Source organism: Neophocaena asiaeorientalis, unplaced genomic scaffold (assembly GCF_003031525.2).
Source record: "Neophocaena asiaeorientalis asiaeorientalis breed wild unplaced genomic scaffold, Neophocaena_asiaeorientalis_V1.1 scaffold74, whole genome shotgun sequence".
Classification (NCBI taxonomy): Eukaryota; Metazoa; Chordata; class Mammalia; order Artiodactyla; family Phocoenidae; genus Neophocaena; species Neophocaena asiaeorientalis.
This window is the reverse complement of record NW_020172183.1, coordinates 259,614-282,570: the sequence shown is the minus strand read 5'-3', so window position 1 is coordinate 282,570 and position 22,957 is coordinate 259,614. Positions and strand designations below refer to the sequence as shown.

The 22,957-nt window shown below is 35.1% G+C and overlaps 1 protein-coding gene across 1 annotated transcript in view; it reads left to right on the top strand.

Moving 5' to 3' along the window:
• The window catches only part of CNBD1 (cyclic nucleotide binding domain containing 1), a gene marked incomplete at its 3' end in the record, with an annotated part of 326,834 nt that overhangs the window by 50,168 nt on the left and 253,709 nt on the right, over positions 1 to 22,957 (top strand). The window contains 1 exon segment of the mRNA XM_024761443.1: positions 8,950 to 9,108. Within this exon segment, the coding sequence (XP_024617211.1) occupies positions 8,950 to 9,108 (159 nt within the window).

Here is a 22,957-nt window from a genome sequence, read left to right as displayed (position 1 = left end):
CTATGACATAAAAATGAGACTCTGGATGGCTTGGGCATTATTGTAACAAAGTGATGGTGATTTGTAGAAATTGCCTAGATGTATGGGATTTCCCTGTATCAAAGTGGAATGAAACAAGAAAGTTTTAAGCCTGAGTCTAAAAAAAATGCCATTTATGTTTATGATTACCACTGAGGAATGATAGATTTTGCCAGAAGGAAGGACCTTTTATCATGCTTCTTTCCCGAAGTGTCTGGGAGTAGGTGCTGAGGAGGGCTGGAGTGCTCTGCCCGGTAGAGGCAATCTAGTTTGGAGTTGTGGAGCAAGCCAGGAGTGAGGAAAGGCAGACAAAAATGGGATAGAAAAGAAGCAAGAATAGCCAGGAAATAATTGAAGGAAGGTGTGCACTGAGTGAGGAGAACCCACTGGTCCTGGATGTGGGGGTAAGGACATTTAAGAAAAGAAATATCTATTAATGGATTTCAAGTACCTGCGTCATATGTGATACAAACACCTAAGATAACCCCAGCATTTAATGAACTCTACTATGCTTACAAATGCTCTGAGTACTTGGTTTAATTTAATTTAGTTTTGTTGAGGAGATATAAGAAAGGTTGGTTTTACTTCTACATAAACAAGACATGGAATAAAGAGAGTATTTAAGGAAGAAGCACAGTGGCAGAGGTAACATCAGAATGTAATCTCCTAGGAAATAGCTGAAATTTTAGGAAGAGCTTTCTACTTGCATGAATTTTCATGGGAACTTATTTAGATTTTAAGGGGCCAGTAGATCCCTGCTGATACCATCTGTATTGCATGGAATTACCGACTAATATCCCAATAATGGAAAAATGTGATACCATCAGTTAAGAGTTAGGTAGTGGACATGGTGGAATTATGAGTTCAGCTGAAGAAGTAATGTAGATGGTGATGTCTTATAAATCCTATTCATCAAAGACCATATGCAACTAAGGGAGAAAAGCCATCTTTGATTCAAAGGGGGTCAGTTTTATGGTTCAAAAGGATATGGTTGAAAGTTTGGAGTTTCTTCCAGGTTGTATAACATTGTTGGCAGGAAATTTGCCTCCCTGTCTCTAAATTGGTCCTTCCATTTCCCCAAATTAGGGGTTCCATTCATTACTTAGATTAGTCCTATGGGGTTAAGACTTACTTGAAGAGATTAATATAAAATCAAAAGAGAAATTCTGAAAATTCACAGGCCACATTTTGTCTGCATTTAATTCTTCTCCTCAATAAATCAAAGTTGATCTAAGAATGAAATTGTTTTTATAAGGAAAGCTGTTTTTCTATAAGAGTGAAGGTGTTGCATCAGGAGAGCATCATGGACATCTGAGGCTGCTGATGAAGCACTCTGTAGCTCAGCTGCTGAGGGGCACCACCGGGGGCTGATCAATAAGAACAAATGAATAAGCAACTATGGTGAGGGGAGATTTAGACTATAAATACTTAGAATCGTGAGGACTATCTGAGAATGTTTGGCCTCAGCAAGGCAACTCTGCTCATCAAAATAGGTCTCTGAAGACCTTGTGGCATTAGCTTCCTGTCAGGGTAAGACATTTTACCAGCAACGGTGAAAACAGTGCAGCGGCCCCACCAAGATCATTTAGCCGGTCAACACTTGAGTCTTCGTTCCCTAGCAGTGCGCTCCAACAGCAACATTTGACTTTTGCTTTTGTGCCTTCAGCTTGTGGTTTACTAAGCCAACTCTCCTGGGAACAAACTGTTACAAAGGTACACCTCACCTAAATTTGGACTTTTAAAAAAATTTGTCATTAGTTTGGAGATTATTTATTTATTGGCTTCTTAAGAGACATTATTCTGGGACTTCCGTGGTGGTCCAGTGGCTAAGACACCGTGCTCCCAATGCAGGGGGTCTGAGTTTGATCCTTGGTCAGGGAACTAGATCCCACATGCCACAACTGAAAAAAAAGATCCTGCATGCTGCAACTAAGACCTGGTGCAGCCAAAATAAATAAATATATATATTTTTAAATCCTCAACTTAAAAAAAAAAGAAAAAGTGACATTATCCTGTATGCTATTGGCTTGTGAAATTATTATAATTCCTGCAGTAAACCTGTGTTAAACAAAATATTGGCAAAGACAAATCAATCAATCATCAATCAATCAAAATTAGGTTCAGCTTGAGTGACACTACAGCTGAAAAACTGGAATGGGGGTTTATCATTATTTCTCAACAGTCAATAATAATCATTAATTCCTATATATAGGTCAGGTAGAGAGCATTAGTACTGAAAGAAAGGCTGTCTATAGAATGTGGAAATGGGGCTGGAAAAGGAACTAGATGAAAGCCATTGAGGTGACTGCATGAGAGCTTGACAAAGAGCTAATTTAAGAATGCTGAGCAAAATCAAAGATCAGTTAAAATTAGATAACGTAGATTTGTAATCATCCAAGTGTGTGACCAATTCAGCAATGTTCTGTGGGTGGAAAAAGTAGGGTGATTAAATGGAAAAATGGAAATGATTCATACCTGGGAGCTGAGATAATGAACACAATGAACTCTGCTTGGGCTGGGTGTTCAAGAAGCGTTCGCTGAATTGAATTGTGACTGGAGGGAATTTAGGTTATAAGAAAAGGCAGAACATGGTATTTGATCATTATTTTATAAATATATGTTAATATACTGCTATATTAAAAGTTGTCTTTAAATATCCCAAGTTTTTGATTTGGGGCTCGATTTCAATCAGTCCTTAGGAGGTAAATCTGTGAAATAATCTTCTCCAAACAACTTAACTTTCTTGCATATTTGTATAGCTTGTCATTATTCAGGAAAATGTATTGCTCCTTTATTCTGTAGAGTGCATGTAAGTCCAACTGTTCGTTTTTAACTGTGGATTTTCTATTTCTCTTTGGAAATGAAAAAGAGGACTTTGAGTTTGTCAAGTACATTAATTTAGTAGAAACCAGGGAAATATTGCTTACCTCTGTCTAACCTTAAAATATTCTTTCTTATATTATAAGAGATGACAGGATTCCAATGTTGACTGTCAAGAGTTTAAAATGGAACTTACCTTCAACCCTCCTCAATTTTAACTTTGGGTATGTTGACAATGTGTGGGACAAAGTCAGCACTCTTGCTCAGCACGAAAGGAAGTCTGCAATTCACCAGCTTTCATCCTGGGGGTGGAGATTTACCCATTGTTATTTCCCTGGTTTGGCATTAATGATAATTAAGCTAAAATCAACAGATAGAGTTAACTTAGTGTACTTGAAGTGACTGAATTTAATTTTTATTTTTCTGTCAGGATGACTTCAGTTTCTTAAAAAAGTGATTGAAGAATCCTACAGAAAATATCTTAAGAAAGAGTACATATATTAATCTGGCTCTAACTACTACTTAGTAAAATTTATATGCATTTACAAAAAGTGGTGGAGGGGGTTAAAGAAGGATTTTGAAGAATGATAAAAAAGCTTGTAAGAGCTCTGATGCAAGGATATATGGAGGATAAAGTTTTGTGATGGCCTCTGGACTAATCAGATCTGGGTTTGAACTCCAGTTCTGCAATTTGGCAATTATGGTACCTTAAGAAAATTACCTTAAACTTTGAATCTTAGTCTCTTCATCTAAAAATGGGGACAATAATACATACTTTAGAGTGATGTTGGAGGAATGGATGAGATAATGCATGCAAAATTTTACTTTATTTTGCTTAGTGCTGGTGCTAATCGCTATCACCTGAATTTACTGAGGCATTAAAAAAAAATCTAGAATACAGCCAATTAAAAAACATTGCTATTGGGCTTCCCTGGTGGCGCGGTGGTTGAGAGTCCGCCTGCCGATGCAGGGGACACGGGTTCGTGCCCCGGTCCGGGAAGATCTCACATGCCACGGAGCGGCTAGGCCCGTGAGCCATGACCACTGAGCCTGCGCATCCGGAGCCTGTGCTCCGCAACGGGAGAGGCCACAACAGTGAGAAGCCCGCGTACCGCAACAAAACAAAACAAAAAAACAAACAAAACATTGCTATCTATAAAAACGATATTTTGCACTATGAATGGCTCTTTCAACAATGTATGATTTTGTAATACATACATTGGTCATTTGGAAAACATTGGTCCATTGAACTATGCAGATCTTGCAAATGTAGGTATGTTTCTTTATGTAATATTAGTAAAAAACACAATTGTGATATTGTTAATATCACAACTGATCTCATCAGAAAAGCCTTTATGTACTGGGAAGCTGTCAAATTTACAGAGAGAGGTAAATACAAGTTTTCCAAAATTCTGATTTTCACTTGAAAGCTTGCATTTTATCATTGGCAACAAATGCTGTATCTTCCTTGAACTGACAATCCCACTTCACTCATTTTTGAAAAAATAAATCCTAAATATTCAAGTCAATTATTGTAGCTGGTTGGTTGTTCTTTCAAGTAACTATACAGCACAATGAAGAAAGTGGATAATTCAGCTTGCAACTCAGTAGTAGAAGCACTTCTATTTGAGACAAAAATTTCTTTAGAATGCCACAAAAATACTTTATCTGCAATTCTCATTTTGTCATGCAAAGTATCACGAAGAAGTGTACTCAAGGGTCAAAGGGTTAAGATTAAGTAAAATTACTATTTTTCTGGTTTTTTAAAACTGCAAATGTGTGGCAATGAAGAATTAGATGCTACTAGTTTGATGCCATTGTCTTGATTCATGCTTACATGCAAAACAATGCCAAAAATAGTTAAAAGTCGATAGCAGAGAAAGGAATAGAGTTACAAAATTACTAGCGTTCTATGGTATCTATTCAATACTATAAATAATTTCATGCACCCATATCATTTACTTGGAGTAAAAATTAATTCACAAATAATTGGACATTGTGATGCCAAAAAAGTATGAATAGATTAATAGAGAATATTTATTTGTTGAACAGCGGCTATGCCTATATGGCAGGGTAAAAATATTTTTGAGTAAAATTTAGCATTTTTAAAAGTTTCTTCAGAAAAATTCCTTTTAGCTTCTTACTGGAATATTTTTTGTCTAACTCTTTGTCATCTTATATGTCTCAGCTTTTACACTCTGATAAGCACCCTATGGTTGTTTTCACAATGTGTATAAATTCTTCATATCACTTTTAACATCTTTCAATAGCACATTTACAAGACTGATTATTCTATTAGTGCCTTCCTGCATTAGATATTAAGGAACATACAGACAGAAATACAATAGATGTTTTGTATATTAAACTTTTACTCAGTATCTTTACTGAATTCTCTTATTGATTCTAGTATCTGTAGATTCATTTGGATTTTCCATGTATATAATTTGTCATCTGAAAAAATAATACCTTTACTTGACCTTTCCAATTCTTATACCTTTAGTTATATTAATTTTAATGCCCAGGACTTCCACTATAGTATTAAATAGGTTAGAACAATATGCAAATTTTGTTTTTGATTCCAGAGGCAAAGTTTTAATATTTCACTCTAAATAGTGTAGTTTTTGCAAATACTTTTGTCATATTAAGAAAATTCACTTGTGTTCAGTTTGCTAAGATTTTGATTACAAATGAATATTGTATCATATTAAATATTATTTAGTTATTAATGATTTTTTTCTCCTGTGTACTGTTAATGTGTTGAATAACATTTCTGGAATAGTATTCCTGGTGTCACCTCAACTAAGCTATGCTATATTATTTTTTAAAATTATCACTGGATTCAGTTTGTTAATATTTTGCTCCAGATTTTTGCATCATGTTATTGGCTTATAATTTTTGTTTCTTGTAAAATCCTTGCCAGATGTTGATATCAAGATTATGTTGATGTCATAAAACTAGACAGAAAGTATATATGACTTTTCTATTTTCTTGAAGTGTTTGGTTTTATTTATTTATTAAGAGTTTGTAGAATTTATCAGTAAGGCCACTTTGGCTGTGAGTTTCTTTGTGAGGAGATTCTTATTTAATAGTTATATTATTTAAAATATCTAGAAAAATTCAAATTTTTTATTTCTTCTTGTGTCAGTTTGGTAATTTACACTTTCATAGTTATTTTTTCCTTTCATCTAAATTTTTCATAGTATAATCTTTTATTCTGTGGGATCTGTGATGAGGTCTCCTTTTTCATTCCTGATATTATTTATTCCTGCCTTCTCTCTTTTTGTACTTGACTAATGGTTTGCCAAGTTTATTAGATATGTTTGTTCCAATTTTATTATATACTTATATACTTCTACTTATTTTGGGTTAAGTTGCTCTTCTTTTTTCACTTTTTGAGATAAATCCTTAGCTCATAGTCAACTATTTTTTCTTAAAAACTATATACATTTAAAGCAATAAATTTCTTTCCATTTATTTTCATCTACATCTTTTTATCTACCACCCAAAAAATCCTTAAGATGGTCAACTGAAAAAAAAAGAGCTTATTAAAGTAGCTGATTACTGAGGAAAAGAGAAAAATAGTTTATGCTACCACAATGATCAATAAAACTGAATTTTATTTTAAAAATCCTAAACATATCGGTTACAGAAATATTATTACATATATACAAGTAACATAATAGTGCAAATATTACATATCTTGGAACAATCTTATCATGTAACAAGTAGGACTTGTATGAAAGAAAAAATCTTTAGAGGTCTGAGAATAACCAAAGGATTCAGTTATCAAGTTAGACTTATGAGAATCAGAGATTTACCCAGTATAAAATTTCACTAAAAATTTAGAGGTACAGGTAATTGTGAAACACAGAAACATAGAGAAGTCTGAGATTACAAACATAGCTCCAGAAAAGATGTGAATCATGTCCACAACCTCCTATACTCCCACTTGCCTTGGCAACTTACACATTTATTAATCTCTCATAAAATGATTTTGAATTTTATATGACTGAAAATTTTAGATTATATATATTGAATTGTTGCTAGTTTTAGTATATAAATATAATGATGAGGTTTATTTTCTACCATTTCCCGAAGAGCATAGGATACAGCTTAATCAATCAGTTAATTAATTAATATATATGACCATCTATTTCCTGCTGTTGCTTTTGGTGGTTTGTTATCACCTGCTTGGCTTCAAGTATCTTAAATATCAATGGGGACTATTCTGAATCCTTTGGCTGCCTTGTGATTTTCAATGTAAAAGCAGGAATGTCAGGAATCTCTTGCCTTGGGCAAATATGATGAACTTGAGCCAGAATACTGGGTCCATGGGGACTCACTTTCTAAATTTCCCTCACAAAGCTTATTATATCTACCTCTACCTTGCCCTCCAGTCCACAGACCTCTCTCCTCTAGAAGATAAGAACTCTATCCATTTGCATTTGAGAATCAGAGCTGGGTGGAGGAAAGCAGCCAATTGCTTTATATCTGAATCTTAACCACTGCTGAGCTTTACTGTACTTACTATTTATAGACATAACTGGGAATAGAGTTTTAAATAGTGTCCTAGGTCTCTATGGATAGAATCGCTGAGCTTCTGTGAAAGTGGTATAAGGGGAAATGGATTTTGGCTCTTAATTTTATCTTTGTAAGTTATGCTAAAGTATCTTTTCTTCTGTATATATCAGATAAGTAAGTTTTGCCATTAAGTTTTAATATTCTGTGAACTTTAGATTGCAAAAAACTCTTTCCAGTTCTACTGGAAAGTGGATATGAGTGGTTAGACAAATTATATAAACTCTTTAAGCTGCAATTTCCTCACCTTATTAAATTGAGGATCATATTGTTTATTTCACTTAGTTAATGTTAATGAGATATATGTATATAATGTTTAATATAATAGCACTTTTAAAAGGACTCAGGTAGATGTTAATGTGATGATTGTTATTGTTATTCCACATAATGTTTATCTTATATTTAACTTAAAAAAATCTTTTCATGTATTAATTAAAGGTGACTAACCTATGATCATTTGGATTTTTAGCATCCCCTCCACTATTTTTTTTCTTAAGGATGGACAACATTTGTTAGATTGCTTTTCCTTAGGTTTTTAGTGACCTCTTAATAGGAAAGCTCTGAGCTGGAAGGATAAATGGGAAATGGTTATTCATTCACACATCTCTTAGGGACTTAGTTGTGTAATATACTATAGCACAAGAATGAAGTATGGTGACTGCTTCCAAGACATTGATAATTTACCAGTTGGAAACAAAAGTTTAAAAAAATTACTTTTATCATTGGTGTCAAAAAACCCCCCAAAAACCGGGGCTTCCCTTGGTGGCACAGTGGTTGAGAGTCCGCCTGCCGATGCAGGGGACACGGGTTCGTATCCCAGTCCGGGAAGATCCCACATGCCGCGGAGCGGTTGGGCCCGTGAGCCATGACCGCTGAGACTGCGCGTCCGGAGCCTGTGCTCCGCGACGGGAGAGGCCACAACAGTGAGAGGCCCGCACACCGAAAAAAAACCAAAAAACAAAAAACCCACAAAACGCTGAAAAACAACTGTAAGCGTGTAAAAGAAGGGTGACCATTGACTTGAAATATTTCCCTAAATATATGCACCTAATTTATTATGGAAGATGTTTCAATCACTTGGGACTGTTATACAATACCTATAACGAAATTCTGTACATCGAAAATATTTTCTTTTTCTTTTTTTTTTTTGCGGTACGCAGGCCTCTCACTGTTGTGGCCTCTCCCGTCGCGGAGCACAGGCTCCGGACGTGCAGGCTCAGCGGCCGTGGCTCACGGCCCAAGCCGCTCCGCGGCATGTGGGATCTTTCTGGACTAGGGCATGAACCCGTGTCCCCTGCATTGGCAGGCGGACTCTCAACTACTGCACCACCAGGGAAGCCCCAGAAAATATTTTATATATGTGTTTAATTGCATTATTAATGACTGGAAAAAAAACAAGCATTGAGAAAGAATATATTATTAAAATGCCAAATTACTTCAGAACAGTGCATTTCTACTCTTGACAGTAAAAAGTCATGTCAGCAATTTTTATACAAAACACAACACCATAAAATATTATGCTTCCTTGTTTAGAAAACCTGCTGAAGGCACAGCAGAAAGTAAACCCCAACAACCTGATGATTCTCACAACATATCTATCCATGTTAAAAAAGCACGTGGTGGCCATATTTTATATAGACCAAAAAAATCTGAAGAGAAGTTAGTAGAATTCATGGCTATCTTAAAGAAATTGTAAGTATTTTAAATATATTAATTCTTGTAGTTGAGTAATTCTTTTGAATAGATTTTTTTAAAAGTTAGTTGTTTGCAGCTAAGTGTACTTTATTTACAAACTAGCACTAATGATTGATTCAGGAGAGCTGGAGATACTGGAGACTGATTCTAGATGAGTGCAATTTTCATCAATTCAGTCTTCATGGCATAGAATAGATATGTTGGTACTATATCCAATTGTGGCACATCATTTTAATTTTAAGTTGCAAGCAAAATAGGTGTTATTTACTGATTATGCTAAACGAAAATTATGTTTAAGATTTCACTAACTTATGGTTAGGCAGTCCTTCACAAATTTAAACTGTCTTCCCCAACAAAGAGCCTTTAAATAAACTTACATCATATTCTCTTTAATTTTCTAGAGTGCTTTGTGCTGTGACTGGGGTACAACTGTCTGAAGGAGATGAAGATGGAGAAAAGGGGGATTAAATCTGGGTGGAGGCTGGTTATTAGAGATGGTATTGGATTTGTGAATGCAACTAAAGTTGAAAGGAAACCATGGAACAGTGTTGGATACTGGAATTGAGATTGACAATAGAAACAAAGCCAGAAGTAAAAGTATCATACTAGAAATGAGGCTAAAAGACCAGTAGGGTGGATGACAAATGAAAAATCTGGTATTTATGTTTAGAGAAATACACTATGAATTCTATGCCATAAGTACTTTTCTTCAATTTTAATTGCAAGTTTGAGAAAATATGGTCAGAGCTTCCAGAAACTTTGAGAATGGTCAGATTTCTGATGCTTTTACTTATAAGAATGACAATAAATAAATACAGCAAAGACTAGTTACTTTATAGGAAAGCATGTGTGAGGGAATTGTAGAGAGGGACATCATAACCACCTGCCATACAGGGGTACAGTTAAACTGGTAAGCTGTAAAAAATAGGAAATTTAACTAGAATGTGTTCAGTGAATGTGTTAAAAATATACTTGTTAGAAAAATCACTACAGCACTAAAAGTTATTGGAGCTATAGGATGCTACAGCAATTTTCATTCTTAATGAAATGTCAACCATAATGTTGAATAAAAAATGTACTGGATTAAAAATTTTAAGTGTCTAGAAACCCATGAATCACTCACTGCTGATTTCAGATTGTGCTGGGCTGCAGAATTTTCAATCCTCATCTTTCTGAAAATTAAAAGGTAGCAGTTTCTGGATAACAAAAAGTTCTTATCTTAGATGCAGGAGGAACTCAAGTGGCTATGGTTCTCCAGCAAGGTGTCAAAATACTAGGAAGTAAATCTACATTAAAGTCAGGATGGAAACAAGAAATGGATGACAGCCAAGCACCATGTGAGCAATGGACTGAAGTGAAAAGGGGTCATGGTAGAAGGTTATCTAAACACAAGGGAGAATGAACAAAGAAGTTACTGCTACATCCTGATGTGGACCTCAGTGGAGTCCATATAACAACCAGTCTCCAAATACTGTAACAATAGATGCTGGGACAGTGGTAATCTCCAGAACCCACACCTCACTCACATGTGACACAATGAGTGGGTGGGTGGGCAGAGGAGATCCTGAAGTACTGCAAGCTTCCACTTTCAGTGGCTCAGAATTATCCAAATGTGACTCTTCAGAATGACGGTTTTGACTGCTGCCAATGAGTGGGGCTGTGACACCCACTGAGTTAAATAGCAGAGTAAAAGAGGAGAAAACTCACTTTTATGAGATATTTAATATTCACACAAAGCCTTAAAATCTACACATAAGATTTCTGATTGAATCCTTACATCAATGCTTTGAAGTGGATATGATAAACTAGTAAGTAAAAGAGCAATGAATGTGCTAAATCCACAATCTATGACTGTTCTACAGACATGAATTTTATCTTCTTGTCTCCTTGGTATGTGAGTGAATTTGTTTACTATTACTGTGTAACAAATTACATAAATATAGTGGCTTGAAACAACATACATTTATTATCTCTCTGAACAAAATTTAGCTGTTCATGTCTCAGAAGACTTCAATCAAGGTATCTGCCAGACTACATTCTTTTCCAGAGCATGAGGTCCTCTTCCAAACTCACGTGTTCTTGGCAGAATTTAATTCCTTTTGGTTCCAGGACTGAGGTCTTTACTTTCTTCCTGGCTCTAGTTGAGGGCTCTTCTTAGCTCCTAGAAGTCACGCAGGTCCTTGCCATATCATTCTCTCTCAGACCTTCTCACAACATAGAAGCTTAAATCTTCAAAACCAGCAATGGAAAATCTCTCTATGTCTTTGTCTCTGTCTCTCTATCTCTCATTCTGCTAAGATGATGTCTTATATAACCTAATTAAAGGCATTCATATTCCATCACCTTTGCCATAGTCTATTGGTTAGAAACAAATCATTGCTTTTGCCTCCACCCCCCCCAAAATGCAGGGAGAGGTGACTGAGGGTCCCCTTGGGGATGTGCTAGCCATATTTGGTAACATTATAAATCTCATTGTGACTCTGTTAATCACATTTGTAATGGGTCTGTATGCTTTATGTATTCACACAAAAGTAGTTCAACTAAAATCTGTTTAATTGATGGATAAGTTGTCTGTAAGCTCTCTGTTTATCTTTAAATGAACCATGATCAGATCCACAGACGACTTAAGTGATGTCATTGAATACATTTAAAAAAGTAACTACCTTATACTCTCTAAAATTCTTCACTTTGTCATCCTCCTTGAAAAACATTTTAAAGTATTTATTTAATTAATTAATTTATTTGGCTGCACTGGGTCTTAGCTGTGGCACAAGGGATCTTTAGTTGCAGCATGCAAACTCTTAGTAGTAGCATGTGGGATCTAGTTTTCTGACCAGGTATCGAACCTGGGCCCCCTGCATTGGGAACGTGGAGTATTAGCCACTGAACCACCAGGGAAGTCCCCCTACTTGAAATTTTAACAAATTAATTTTGAGTAACAGTAGCCACTTTTTAAAGAAATACAAATATGCTTGACAAGATTAAGAATATCGATTATTGATAACTTGATTATTTTGGCTTAATCATATCGATTACTTCTTAACTTATACTTCAGTTCAGCAACTCTGAGTAAACAGTGCTAGATGAGAGGAAGGATAAATGATGTCGAAACATTAAAATTGTTGCAAAGGGCACGTATGGGGGATGTCACTAGAGAGGAAGTGTTTGAGTAACTACAGTACACTGTAATAGGGAAGTGTGTGTGGAGAACAGACAATGGGAGGGAGAGATGAGAGAGAGAAAAAAGAGAATTGAGAAACTTTCTGTTAAATTTTGTATTTTGAGGTATATCAGATTGAATATAAGCTTACCATATGTGTTAGTTAAATTTTGGATTGTAAACAACAGAAACTGATTCTGGCTAATTAAAACAAACAACCAAAAAAAGGGAGGGGGTAGAGGGGGAACCTGTGGAAGAATATTGGATAGCTCCCAAAATGGAGAAGAAGTATTAGGTGCTGGATATGATATGCACCTCTGGATATCTTTTTTTTTATTTTTAAACTTTTTATTTTATATTGGAATATAGCCAATTAACAATGTTTCGATAGATTCAGGTGTACAGCATAGGGATTCAGCCATACATATACATGTGTGCTTTCTCCCCCAAACTCCCCTCCCATCCAGGCTGCCACATAACATTGAGCAGAGTTCCCTGTGCTCTATAGTAGGTCCTTTTTGGTTAACCATTTTAAAAATAGCAGTGTGTACATGTTGATACCAAATTCCCTGACTATCCCTTACCCCCTTCCTTCCCCCCTGGTAATCATAATTTTGTTCTCTAAGTCTGTGAGTCTCTTTCTGTTTTGTAAATAAGTTCATTTGTATCACTTCTTTTTAGATTCCACATATAAGGCATATCATACAATATTTCTCTTTGTCAGGCTTACTTCACTCAGTATGCCAATCACTAGGTCCATCTGTGTTGCTGCAACTAGCATTATTTCATTCTTTTCAATGGCTGAGTAATATTCCACTGCATATATGTATCACATCTTCTTTATCCATTCCTCTGTCAATGGATATTTATGTTGCTTCCATGTCTTGGCTATCATAAACAGTGCTGCAATGATCACTGGGGTGCATGTATCCTTTTGAACCATGTTTTTCTCCAAATATATGCGCAGGAGTGGGATTACAGCATCATATGGTAGCTCTAGTTTTAGTTTTTTAAGAAACCTCCATATCGTTCTCCATAGTGGCTGTATCAATTTACATTCCCACCAAAAATGTAGGAGGGTTCCCTTCTCTCCACACCCTCTCCAGCATTGGTACAACATTGGGCTCAATCAGGTACAACGATTTTTGATTGGGGGTTATTAGGCTCACACTTTAATTTCAAGGATAGGGAGTCAGATTGTTGTAGTTTGTTTTCAATACTCACCTCTTGAATAAATGCTGATGGGGGATGTACATTATAATTTACACTTTTACTGAAGTTATATTCAATTGGTAAGAGATAGCATTTCAAAAGAGAAGCTATTTCAGAAAGAGGGGAAATGGATCATGAATAAACAATATTAAAAGCAATGAATTAATATATGGCTTGGAATTTTAATTTATAAATAATTTTGATTTTATTTTTCATTTATTAATGAATTCAATATATACTTTTGTATTCCCACATGTTTCTGAACATACTCTTGGTATTGGGACTGCAGTGGTGAACAGGAAATATTTTTGCCCTTATGGGGAGCTTATGTTCTAATGTAAGAGAGATAATAAACACATATATATTATGTTAGTGATAAGTATTAGAAACAAAAACTAGTGCTGAATAGGTGTATAGGGCATGATGGAAATGATTAGAGAAGTCAGATAATTTAATGAAATGAGAGAGATAGTGAGTCAAATATCTTGGAGAAGTGAATTCCAGGAAGAGGAAACACAAGTGCAAGAGCTCAGGATGGCAATGTGCTTTGCAAATTGAAAAAAATTAGCAAGGGAGGCCAGTGTTATGAAAGTGCCTAAATGAGGGGAAGAGTTGGTGGAAATGAGGCTTAAGAAGTAGCTGAACCAGATCACTACTTAGGGTCTTGTAGGCTGTGGTACATTTTTAATCTTGGTGTGATAGGCAAAATGGGAATTATGTGTTTTGATTATGGTGATGGGTCATGTGTGGAGAGTCCATTGTGAATGCCAGGAGGAGATTTGGGATGACCTGTCAGAAGACTATATGGAATTGGTCTAGGCAAGATATGACTGTGGCCTGAATTCTGTTTTAGGGAGTTCAATATGACATGTAGAATTTGATTTATTTTTTTTAAAAGACATGAGCTAGTTCATAATGGATGGTGCTGGAGCGTAAGGCCCATACCCGGCGTCATAAGACAACTCTCAGAATGAGAGAAAATATTTGCAAATGAAGCAACTGACAAAGGATTAATCTCCAAAATATACAAGCAGCTCATGCAGCTCAATATCAAAAAAAAACCAAACAACACAATCAAAAAATTGGCAGAAGATCTAAGTAGACATTTCTCCAAAGAAGATATACAGATTGCCAACAAACACTTGATAAGATGCTCAGCATCACTAATCATTAAAGAAATGCAAATCAAAACTACAATGAGGTATCACCTCACACGGGTCAGAATGGCCATCATCAAAAAATTGACAAACAAAAAATGTTGGAGAGGGTGTGGAAAAAAGGGAACCCTCTTGCACTGTTGGTGGGAATGTAAATTTATACAGCCACTATGGAGAACGGTGTGGAGGTTCCTTAAAAAACTAAAAATAGAACTACCATATGACCCAGCAATCCCACTACTGGGCATGTACCCTGAGAAAACCATAATTCAAAAAGAGTCATGTACCACAATGTTCACTGCAGCACTATTTACAGTAGCCAGAACACGGAAGCAACCTAAGTGTCCAGTGACAGATGAATGGATAAAGATGTGGCACATATATACAATGAAATATTACTCAGCCATAAAAAGAAATGAAATTGAGTTATTTGTAGTGAGGTAGAGGGAAATAGAATCTGTCATACAGAGTTAAGAAAGTAAGAAAGAGAAAAACAAATACTGTATGCTAACATACATATATGGAATCTTAAAAAAAAAATGGTTCTGGTGAACCTAAGGGCAGTATAGGAATAAAGACACAGACATAGAGAATGGACTTGAGAACATGGGAAGTGGGAAGGGTAAGCTGAGATGAAGTGAGAGTGTAGCATTAACATATACACACTACCAAATGTAAAATAGATAGCTAGTGGGAAGAAGCTGCATAGCACAGGGAGATCAACTCAGTGCTTTGTGACCACCTAGAGGGTGCAATAGGGAGGGTGGGAGGGAGACGCAAGAGAGAGGGAATGTGGGGATATATGTATATGTATAGCTGGTTCACTTTGTTTTACGGCAGAAACTAACACAACGTTGTAAAGCATTATACTCCAATAAAGATGTTAAAAAAAAAAAAAAGACGAACTGAACAGTTTTCAATTGATGTTCCTGGAAGCATATTAGATTACTTGTTCAACTTGACTGCCAACAAAGAGAATGCTGGGCAATTCACTTAATGCTCTCACATGTTCACATTTGATTACATTGCCTATAACACCACCAGCTTTAAAAATACAATTATGGATTTCTTTGGTAAAAATAATTGGTTTCTTTATAAATGGCTAATTTCTGGGAAGAAAAGTGTTGTGCATATGTATTTGTGGGGGCTGTAGAAAGTGTAGGAGAAGAGACAAATTTTTAAATGAGCGGTGAAAAGCAGTTTAAGATCTTCTGAGAAAACTTGGCCCAAATGTTTTTTCTCCTACTTTCTCCAATTAAAGATGTTTCCTTTGAGAGAATGAGGCATCTGAAGATCTTTATGTTTCAGTGGAGCAGTGATGCAAAGCCACTTCTCAGGAATGACTCAGAGGAATTTCTCCCTAAAAGGACATGAGGATTTTTGCTTTTTAGATTCAAGCTTTTTAAAATGCAAAGGCAATATGGTTCTTACAGTGCTGTTTTCTAGTGAAATGGCGTATAAGATGAGGAATTGTCATCTCAAACTATGTTTTAGGGCTACACTTTGTGGGTTATTAATTCTGTTAAAAATACAGAATCAGGTTATAAACTAAGTGAAATTGGAAAGGCCCTCTCCTCTAGAAAAGAAAGTCTTTATTTGAAGCTAAAAGAGAAAGTAAGACAATAACGAATTGTGTAAATGCTAAAAGTATTTTAGATTTCTGACAGAAACAGTGATCATTTATAAGAATAGAAACTAAAAAAAGAGAGCTATCTGTGTTAAGGAGATAAGTTAGCCAAGGACAGAGATTAAAAACTCCTTGACAGATTTACAGTATAGAAGAGCAAGGCACTGGATCTTGGCCCACCAATGACAGAGTTAAAGTTACATTTGGGATGCACATATTGCAAAATGCCTGGACTTTGGAGTCAGGAAGAAATGTGTTCTGAACTGGACTCCTCTAGTTATTAGTTGTATGACCTTGGACAAATTTCTACCTCTTGATACATAATTCACTGATCTATAAAATGGGCACAATTATTAACCTCAGAGGATCATTGTTGTGAAGCCTAAATGAAGTTAAAAATGTAAAGCCTCACAAATATTACTTGGTCCATCATAGGCCCTTTGTACAAGTCAATCTTCCCTTTCCCAAAGAATCTTCCATATCATGATAGAATATTTTTATAAAAGCTGCCAGTGATATTTTTGTACTGGAGTTTCAGAAGTTACTAATTGGTCACAAATTAACTAGTGTTTAAGGAAATTATATCTTTGTATCTTTCTTCTATTGTTTGGAAATAAGCAAATGCCCTCAATTACATAGTTCTTGTAAAAAATTTTTTTTTCACTGTATAGTTACGTCTTAGTCCATTTGGGTTGCCATAAAAAACAATACAATAGACTGAGTGGCTTAAATAACAGAAATTTATTTCTCACAGTCAGTTCTGGAGGCTGGGAAGTCTAAGATCAAGGCACCTGCAGATTCCTTGTGTGGTGAAGGCCCACTTCCTGGGTCATAGGTGGCCCTCTTCTTGCTTTGTCCTCACATGGAAGAAGTGGTGAGAGCTCTCAGGGTCTCTTCTCACACTCATTGTCCAATGTGTGAAACGGGGGTTCCCTGAACCAACAAGCAATTCAACTCAATTTTGATGCTACCTACTCAGAGATAGCATCAGATTTCACAGCTTTGGGGTTCAGTCCTACAACTACTGTCTTTTCTCCATCCCATCCTCCCCTTTCAGACACCAGTTGAAAGCCTGTGCTTCTGACTGACCTACTACAGATTAAAGGTTCCCACAACTCCCTTCTTGGACTTCAGATACCAGTCACAAGTCCAAATTTTTACCTGTACTTCTGACAAACTGACTATAAATCACAGGTTCCCATGGTCCTTTCCTTGGGTTCAATTAATTTGCTAGAGCAGCTCATAGAACTCAGAGAAACAATTTGCTTACTAGTTCACTAGTTGATTATAAAAGGATATAACTCAGGAACAGCCAGATGGAAGACATCCATAGAACAAGGTATGTGGGAAGGGATGTGGAGCTTCCATGCCCTCTTGGAGCACACAATTCTCCTCAAATCTTCACATGTTTATCAACCTGGAAGCTCTCCAAACTCTGTCCTTTTGGCTTTTTATGGAGGCTTCATTACATAGTCAAGAGTGATTAAATCATTGGCTATTGGTGATTGATTCAACCTCCAGGTCCTCTTCCTCCCTGGAGGTTGGGGTGGGGTGGAGAGGTGAGGTGCTGGGGGTTGGGGACGGAGGGTAGGACTGAAAGTTACAACCCTCTAATCATATGGTTTGTTCTCCTGGCAACCAGTCCCCTTTCTCAGGTGAAGTCCAAAAGTCACTTTATTAACCTATCGAGAGACATTTTTGTCACTGTCAACACTTAGAAAACTCCAAGGGTTTTGGGGTTTGTAAGCCAGAAACTACAAACAAAGACCAAACATATATGAGAAATAGCTTTTGGTCATCTGAATGACCAAATCTATATTGCTTATAAATCACAATATTGAAGCCACTAATCCCATTCATAAGGGCTCTACCTTCATGACCTAATCATTTCCCAAATGTTCCACCTCCTAATACCACATCACATTGGAGCTTGAGATTTTTAACATAAATTTTGGGAGGATATAAACATTCAGTCCATAAGATATATGTTATTTCAACATAGGTGTGAATGTTAAAGCTGAGACTTATTGCCTTGGGTGACTATTCATTTGTTAATTTCAAGTTAGAATTCTTTTTGTCATAGAAATATTTTCTAGGTATTTGGTATAAGTTCTTTCTTACTATATTAGATTTGTAAGTGTAATAGAAAGCACACGTCATGCATTGAGAGATCAGAATGGATAACTCCAATGGGAGTTTTTATCATGTGATGTATTACAGATTTAATGACAGAATAGAGTATGATGTTTTAAAATATTTCTTATGACAATTGCTGACATTATCACAAGATGCAAATTTTTGTTAAAAATTTAATGTCTGGACATATAAAAAACATTACTTGCCTTCCTAATGTAATTATTTAACAGTCTATTAAAGTCAGCTTGAAAGTTAGTTCTAACTTTATCAAGTAAGGTGTCTTAGTTACATATGTATGAAACTGTGGATTATACATTTGGACAGAATGCCTTTATACCCAAGCAGCTGTTATCTCATGGCATGAAGAACTATTTTGGAGAGACTTAAAAAATAAGTCCAGGCTTAAGTAATACCTTATTAGAAAATCTTGGAAAGATTGATTGTTTCTAACACAGTGTGGGTCTGCATAGTAACTCTTGTTTGTCAAGTCCTGGGTCTAACTGCAGAGAGGTAATAAAACAATTTGGTAGTCTTTAAAAGCCTGCAACATATTTCCTTATGTGTCTTTCCTCTCATCCATTAAACATTTATTCTTACAAAATAATGGTTTAGTTGGTTCCCTTAATATTCAAGGATGACATGCTCTCAATGGATTTGTGACTATACCTCCTATCTCATAGTCTGCATGGAATTTAGTTTCAAAATGAGCCACTACATTGAGTTTGTTGCACAGCAAATTATACCATCAGGATATGGTTCAATATTCTTTCTTTAGTGTATTAGATCTTTCTTCAATGTTCAGTGTATTAGATCCTTGTCAACTAGCTGAAAACTATGCTAGCAAAAATTCTCTGAAGCATTCATTCTCTCTTTGGTTAATTGATAATTATTCTCATATTCTAGCTAAACATTTCTAAACATTACTTCTCTTCTGTTTTGCTATTTGGTGTCACAAATTTAATAATTTTAAAGTTAATTGCTATTTAAGTTTTTAACATCTAAAATTCTTATTTGAAATCAACGAAACCTGATTCTTTAGCTAAGAGAAATTATCAAATTTCTGGTTATTTAGAATGATTTCCTTGAAATGGAATTACTAGTAGATAAAATACTAAGATATTATAATAATTAATACTTTAAACCACATTTATTTTTGGAAAGAATGAACTAATTGAAATTGCCCTTAGCAGTGCAATTAGCTTTAAAATTTTTTCCGATTTCATAGGACACAACAAAAGCATCACATTTGCCTTTGTTTTTGCTTCCTTCTTAAGCTGAGGTTTTCTTCATTCATTTATTGGATATTTGTATTTATTTGTGTTGGTGTGAGCTATCTGATCTTAGCCTTTTCCTGTCTTTTCTATTGTGCTTTAATTGTGTATTGCTAATATAAAGAGCTTTATATATTGTAGACATAAATATATTATAATATGGATTGAATACCATTTATGCAAAGGAGAACAAAAGCTTCAGAAAGGGATTTTGCCCAATATGTATATTTACCCCAAATATCTGATATTTGTCCAGAATATATTTGCAGGTCATGATAGATTTTGACAAGCATCAAATAAAGAAGAAATAATGATGTTATGTATACTATTATTGTGTAATAATATACACAATATTAGTATATAATATATATCATATCTATTAATATAAACAGCTTTATTGAGGTAAAATTTACATACAATAAAATGCATATTTTAAAGCATTCAGTTTAGTGTCTTGATTCATGTATACATCTATGAAACAATTATCACAATCAAAATAATGAACATATTCATCATTCCCAAGAGTTTCCTTGTGCAACTTTGTAGTCCTTTCCTTTTGCCCAACCTTATACCCTGTGCCCAAGCAACCACTAATCAGCTTTCTGCCACTATAGATTAGTTTATGTTTTCTAGGATTTTATATATATTGAATCATATAGTATATACTGTATTTTAATCTGGCTCTTTCACTCAACACAATTAATCTGGAGATTCATTCATGTTGTTTTGTGTATCAGTAGTTCATCTCTTTTTTTTTTTCTGAATAGTAATCCACCCTATGAATATACAACAGTTTATTCATCTGTTGATAGACATTTGGTTTGTTTTTAGTTTTTGGCTATTACATAAAGCTGCTATGAAAATTCATGTACAAGTATTGACATGGGCCTTTGTCTTCATTTCTATTAAGTAAAAACCTAGAAATGGAGCAACTTAGTCTATGGTGAGTGTACGTTGAACTTTTTAAGAAATTGCCAAACCGTTTTTCAAAACTCTTGTACCACAAGACATTTTCACTATTAGTTTATGAGAGTTCTAGTTCCTTTGCATTCTTGTCAAATCTTAATTTGGCCATTCTTTAAATTTTAATAATTCTAATAGGTGTGTAGTGATATATCATGATTTTAATTTGTACTTCCCTAATGACTAATGATATTTAATGTATTTATTTGTTATTTATCTATATTGTTTGGTGAAGTACTTGCACAAATACTTTGCACATTTTAAAAGTGAAAACTCAATTTTAAAAAGGGAAAATATTTGCACAAATATTGGGGATTTTTATATATTCTGAACATATATTTGGACATATATCAGATATATGATTTGTAAATATTTTCCCGGTCTTTGGTTTCTCTTTTTCATTCTCTTCACAGTGATTCAAAAAGTAGAAGTACTTAATTTTGATTAAATCCAATTTAATAATTTTTCTTTTATGAATCATGCTTTTGATATTATATCTAGGAAATGTTTGCCCTACTAAAAATCTCAAAGGGTTGATCTTATGTTTTCTTCTACAAGTTTTATAGTTTTAGGTTTTGCATTTAAGTCTATTATCCATTTTGAGTTAATTTTTGCAAATGGTATAAAGTATGATTAGAAGTTTTCTATTTATTTATTTATTTGTTTGTTTTTGTTCATTGATATTCAATTATTCCAGTACATTTGTTGAAAAGAATACTCTTTCTGGATTGCACTGCCTTTGTAGTTTTGGTGGAAATTATTTGTGCATATATGTGTGAGTCTACTTCTGGAATTTATATTTTGTTGACATATGTCTTTGTTAGTCTAATATTACAGTGTCTTGATTACTATAGTTTTTAAATATGTCTTGAAATCAGGTGTGTGAATTCTTCCATTTTGCTGTTCTTTTTCCAAAATTGTTTTAGGTTATCTTTAGTCCTTTGTATATTCATATGAATTTTAAAAATCAGTTTGTAAGTTGCTAAAAAAGAAAAGCCTGCCTGGCATTTTTATATATTTATTGCCATTTTTCCTTCAATTGCTTTTTAATGTTATGTTTGTTTTAGGTAATAGAACTTATTGAATCTTACTGGGTTTTTAACAAGTCTAGTTGTAGAACTCATTTCAGAATAAATTTTATACAGATAAATAATGTGTTAAACAAATAAAACCATGACTATTTTGGTTGAGAGATGGTGGGATCTGGAAATCTTTCAACTCTGTGTATAAATCCTACAAATCAGTATTACTAAGACTTCAAAGAGTCTTTCTTTTTTCTTGGTTACCCACAGTTTTAACATTTTCATCTCTTCATTTTTTTTCTGCCTGAAGTATAGCCTTTAATATTTTCTTTAGTGTGGTCTGTTGATAGAAAATTCTTTCAAGTTTTGTTTGTTAGAAAAATGCCTTTATTTGTTCTTTATTTTTGGAAAAAAATTTTTTTTTTTTGCTTAGAATGGAATTTGAGATTGGCAGTCATTTTCTTTTATCTCTTTATGGCTTTGTTTCAACTACAAAGTCAGCTATCTGTCTCGTTCGTTGTTATGCCTTTTTTCCTCTTTTGAAAGTAATAAGACTTTACTTTTTCTTAGATTTTTTTTTTTTTTTTTAAGAAGACGTTGAGGGTAGGAGTTTATTTATTTATTTATTTATTTTTGCCATGTTGCATCTTCATTTCTATGCAAGGGCTTTCTCTAGTTGTGGCAAGCCGGTGCACTCTTCATCGTGGTGCGCTGACCTCTCACTGTCGCGGCCTCTCTTGTTCCGGAGCCCAGGCTCCAGAGGCGCAGGCTCAGTAGTTGTGGCTCACAGGCCTAGTTGCTCGGCAGGGCTCGAACCCGTGTCCCCTGCATTAGCAGGCAGATTCTCAACCACTGCACCACCAGGGAAGCCCCTTCTTAGATGTTTTTAAGATTTTTCTCTTTGGTTTTAAAATTTTTTACTGATTAACCTAAAATTTGATTTTTTTCATCTTCAGTTTGTAGTTCTTCTTTTTTCTTAATAAATTTATGTATTTATTTGTTTTTGGCTGCTTTGGGTCTTCATTGCTGTGTGTGGGCTTTCTCTAGTTGCAGCGAGTGGGGGCTACTCTTCGTTGCAGAGTGCAAGCTTCTCATTTTGGTGGCTTCTCTTGTGAGGAGCATGGGATCTTGGCATGAAGGCTTCAGTAGTTTTGACACACGGGCTCAGTAATTGTGGCTTGTGGGCTCTAGAATGCAAGCTTAGTAATTGTGGCGCATGGGCTTAGTTGCTCTGCAGCATGTGAGGTCTTCCCAGACCAGGGCTTGAACCCGTGTCCCCTCCATTGACAGGTAGATTC